The 4,686-nt window shown below is 43.6% G+C and overlaps 1 protein-coding gene across 1 annotated transcript; it reads left to right on the forward strand.

The window, feature by feature from the left end:
- Nucleotides 1-1,710: 1,710 nt before the first annotated feature.
- On the forward strand, nt 1,711-3,285 carry LOC113759424. The gene has a single exon (XM_027301998.1). The coding sequence runs from the start codon at nt 1,711-1,713 to the stop codon at nt 3,283-3,285; it is 1,575 nt and encodes a 524-aa protein (XP_027157799.1).
- The last annotated feature ends 1,401 nt before the right edge of the window (nt 3,286-4,686 follow it).

The raw sequence follows: 4,686 nt of genomic DNA on the forward strand, positions 1-4,686 counted from the left end.
CCACTGAGTTATTGGCTCATCCCTTCCAATTTGTTTTCCTTGACAGGTTCTGAATTGCATGAAATCTTGGAGAACTAGAAAAAAAATGTTATATTTTGAATGCCCACTTTTGTATTTGTACTTTGGAAAACCTTTAGTATCTTTTGGATGACTTTTGTACTTTGGGAAAATGTGAATCCTGTGGTGCTTCTGTGCCCTGGATTAGGAATTTTAAATTGTAAATAAAGTTGAATTTAAGTATTTTAAGTTCGACATTTTCTTTGGTGCTTGAAATTGTACTTTTGGACAAAGTAAGTTGAATGGTACGGTTTGTTTAAATACTTGGCTTATGCGAGAAGTAAAGTTTATTTACGAATTATATTTGATGATGTTAGATGATTGAGTGAGTGAGTCCCAGTGAGAGTTGGGCAGGCGACTCGCCGAACCCTCTGGTTCGCCTTAGGGGGAGGTAGGGCCGCCACAGGTGGTATCAGAGCATTAGGTTAGATCGTATTTGGGAGTATTGTTAGGTATTTTATTCCTAGAAATAGGAATGAGATACTTAGATATATTTTAAGTGATAATTGATCAAGTTAATGGTGCTAAGGTTTAACTTTAAAAGTTTTGACTGTTTTGTAGGTATGGAGAACTCTAATGGGAACGGACATGCTGCTAATGGTAACGGTCACGTGAATGGTCACGCGCCGCCTCTTAGGCCTATTTTTTATCAAGTTCAGGGTGGTGGAGCTCGTGTTCAGTACTCGCCCGCCACCAGGGTTCCTAGGTGTGACTGTAGGTTGACCTTCTCTTACCCCAACCGCTTGGTTCTGGCTATAGACGATGAGCGTCGCCAGTTGGTAAATTCCAACCTGGCCCTGATTCAGGACGTGGATGAGTTAGGTGCCATGGTGACTCATCTGCAGAATAGGGTAACAGAGCTGACTGGACGGGTGATAGAGGAGAGAGTTAGGGCTGAGGCAGACCGTGAGGAGCTGCAGAGAGCGAGGGACAGCCTGGCTAGGATGAGAGACATGATTCGTGAGCGAGCCTCTGGGATACTAGCGGATGCTACCATGCTGGTGGATGAGGTGATGGACGAGGTCTTAGAGGTAACTCCTAGTACTGAGGAGGATCCAGAGGAAGACCTGGAGGAGGATCCAGAAGAGGATCCTGATGAGGGGAATCCATCTGATGGTCCCGTTGAGGACTAGGCTTAGTTAAACCCTCTTTTGACTTGTAATCTGTAAACGTTGGTTGGGATGGTGCTAACTCTTGGGCCATTGTATTTTTGTAACTGTATGGCTTGCTTTTGTGGTGTTGCACTTCTTTTGATTATGAATGACTGGTTGCACCTTGTAGCACCTTTGTGCTATATTTTTGTAAAATCCCAACGAAATGCTAATTGTAGGAATTTCGAATGTTAATATATGTGTTAGTTGTGGTTATTTTTATCGCTCTCAAGTTGATCTTCATTTGGCATAATTTTCTGCTTTGTTTCTCAATTTTATGTAAATTTTCCTGTGTTGCTCTTTAAACTTTGCGTAAATTTCTGCATACTTACTTCTTGTCTTGCATTAGGCATAACTAGGTATGGATCCCCGTGGTAGAGGCCGAGGCCGAAGTCGAGGTTGAGGTCGAGGGAAACGGGCTGAACCCATTCGTGATCAAGGGGGCGATAGAGCGTCGGAAGTGAACCAAAATCGGGGACCCGAGGGCGGGGGCGGAGATCAAATGGCCACCGCTATTAATAGGATAACCGAAGTGCTAGAGCGTTTGACGGACCGTCAAGGTCCTGGACCAGTGCATGAACAACCTGGTGGGCAGGTAGATACTGAAGATAGGGCCTTGGAGAGGTTCTTGAAGTTTGGGCCGCCTAAGTTTCAAGGTGGGCCAGAGCCTGAAATAGCTGAGGGATGGTGGGAGAGAATATCTGATATTTTTGCCACATTGGATTACACTGAGACGCGGAAGGTGACTTTTGCGTCATTTCAATTTGAGCGAGCTGCACGGTCTTGGTGGAATTTGATTAAGGATAAGTGGGATAGAGACCGTACCCCTAGTATTTGGGCAAACTTCACCCGTGAGTTTAATGTCAAATTTCTTCCACCTCTAGTCCAAGAGAAAAGGGAGGATGACTTTATTAAGTGCAAACAAGGGGCCATGAGTGTAGCGGAGTATGAGACCAACTTTACTAAATTAGCCCGATATGCCCCTGATCTGTTAGCCACTGAGCAGAGACGCATTAGGAGATTTGTGCAAGGGCTCAATGTGGAGATTCAAGAGGGGCTAGCAACTGCTCAAATTAACACGTATAGTGATGCCGTAGAGAAAGCTCAGAGGTTTGAGACGGCTAGAGCCCAATCTAGATCATTCTTTGCTAGGAAAAGGAATGCCCCTAGTGGTAGCAGAGACCCAATTTCTACAAGTGCCCCACCGCCTAAGATGGGTAGAGGAACTGGGGTAGTGAATATCCCTATTGCATCGAGAGGTGCTTTAACAAGGGGTGCTGGAGCTAGAGGCTCTGGGACGAGAGGATCTGGAGTGAGAGGAGGTCAAAGTGGAAGGGGACCCCCTAGGAGTGCTCCACAAGGTGTACAAGTGTCAACCCCTCAGATAACCTGTGGTTACTGTGGAAAAGCCAATCATACCGCAAATAAGTGCTGGAGAAAGGAGGGCAAGTGCCTCAGGTGTGGGAGTGCTGAGCACCAAATTGCTAATTGTCCTAAGATTTCCGAGAATGGGGGAAGCCAAGGAGGTGCCACAAGTTCTAGGCAAACTGCTTCTGGAGGGAGTCGGCCAAAGGTCCCGGCCAGGGTTTGTGCCCTAGATAGTCAACCTGTACCTGACCCTTCGGAGGTAGTCGAAGGTACACTTCCAATCTTTCATCGATTAGCTAAGGTTTTAATTGATTCCGGTGCGACTCATTCGTTTGTTAATCCTGCTTTTATGTATGGAATTGATGTAAAGCCTGTACGATTACCCTATGATTTGGAAGTTAGGACTTCTACGGGTAATAAGAGCATGCTCACTAGTTTAGTGTATAAGGAGTGTGAATTTTGGGTTGGAGAGCGAAAAATGCTAGTTGACTTGGTGAATTTGGACCTTAAGGGGTATGATGTGATTATAGGAATGGACTTTTTGTCTTACCACCGTGCTAAGCTAGATTGTAGAGCTAAAGTGGTGGAATTTTGCATCCCAGGCGAGGCAACTCTCAAGCTAGATGTAAGGGGTAGATTAGCTTCGTCTGCTTTGATTTCAGGGATTCAAGCTAGGAAAATGCTTCACAAGGGAACCCAGGTTTCTTAGCTTTATTAATTAACGCCCCTAGTGACCAAGTGAAATTAGAAGATGTGCCAATCGTGCGAGATTTTTCCGATGTCTTCCCTGAAGAATTAACATCTTTACCACCTGAAAGGGAGATAGAATTTAAGATTGATTTGGTACCAGGAGTAGCCCCAATTTCTAAGACTCCTTATAGAATGGCTCCTGCAGAATTGAAAGAATTAAAGATCCAGTTGCAGGACCTACTAGAAAGAGGTTTTATTAAGGAAAGTGACTCACCGTGGGGAGCTCCAGTTTTGTTTGTAAAGAAAAAGGACGGGAGTTTGAGATTGTGCATTGACTATCGAGATTTGAATGAGATGACTATTAAGAATAAATACCCTTTGCCCTTGATTGATGGATTATTTGACCAATTGCAAGGATCGGTGGTGTACTCTAAGTTAGATTTGAGACAAGGATACTATCAATTGAGAATTAAAAAGGAAGACATACCTAAGACTGCTTTTAATTCTAGATATGGGCACTTTGAGTTTGCGGTAATGCCCTTTGGGTTAACCAATGCCCCAGCTGCTTTCATGGATCTAATGCAGAGAATCTTTAAGAAATATCTGGACCAATTTGTGGTGGTATTCATAGATGATATTCTAGTATATTCTAAGACCCGAGAGGATCACGCCAAGCACCTGGAGATAGTTTTACAAGTGTTGAGGGAACACAAGCTTTACGCTAAGTTCAGTAAGTGTGAATTTTGGCTGGAAGAAATTTCTTTTCTGGGTCATAGAATTTCTAAGAATGGAATTGTAGTGGATCCAACTAAAGTGGAGGCAGTTACTTTGTGGAAACAACCAGAGAATCCAACTGAAATTAGAAGTTTCTTGGGATTGGCAGGTTATTACCGTCGTTTTATAAAAGATTTCTCGAAAATTGCTGGGCCAATGACGGAGTTAACTAAGAAAAATCATAAGTTCATTTGGAGCCCTAAATGTGAAGCGAGCTTTCAAGAATTGAAGAGGCGATTGACTACGGCTCCAGTGTTAATCCTACCTGAGGGAGTTGATGGGTATGTAGTATATTCCGATGCTTCTAAAGAAGGGTTAGGCTATGTTCTAACGCAAAAGGGAAAAGTTGTGGCCTATGCTTCTAGGAAATTAAAACCTCATGAGATGAATTACCCGACCCATGACCTAGAGTTGGCTGCTATTATTTTTGCTTTGAAGAAGTGGAGACATTACTTGTATGGGGTAACATTTGAGGTATTCACAGACCATAAGAGCCTTAAGTATCTGTTTTCACAAAAGGAGTTGAACTTGCGACTGAGGCGTTGTGTAGAATTTCTTGAGGATTATGATTGTTCAATCAATTATCACCCTGGGAAAGCAAATGTGGTTGCAGATGCACTAAGTAGGAGAGCTCAAGTAGCAGGTC

Source organism: Coffea eugenioides, chromosome 2 (genome assembly GCF_003713205.1).
Source record: "Coffea eugenioides isolate CCC68of chromosome 2, Ceug_1.0, whole genome shotgun sequence".
NCBI classification, from domain to species: domain Eukaryota; kingdom Viridiplantae; phylum Streptophyta; class Magnoliopsida; order Gentianales; family Rubiaceae; genus Coffea; species Coffea eugenioides.

What these genes read in the sequence shown, in the direction of transcription:
- LOC113759424 (XM_027301998.1), top strand. Translation starts at nt 1,711, where the DNA reads ATGGCCACCGCTATTAATAGGATAACCGAAGTGCTAGAGCGTTTGACG.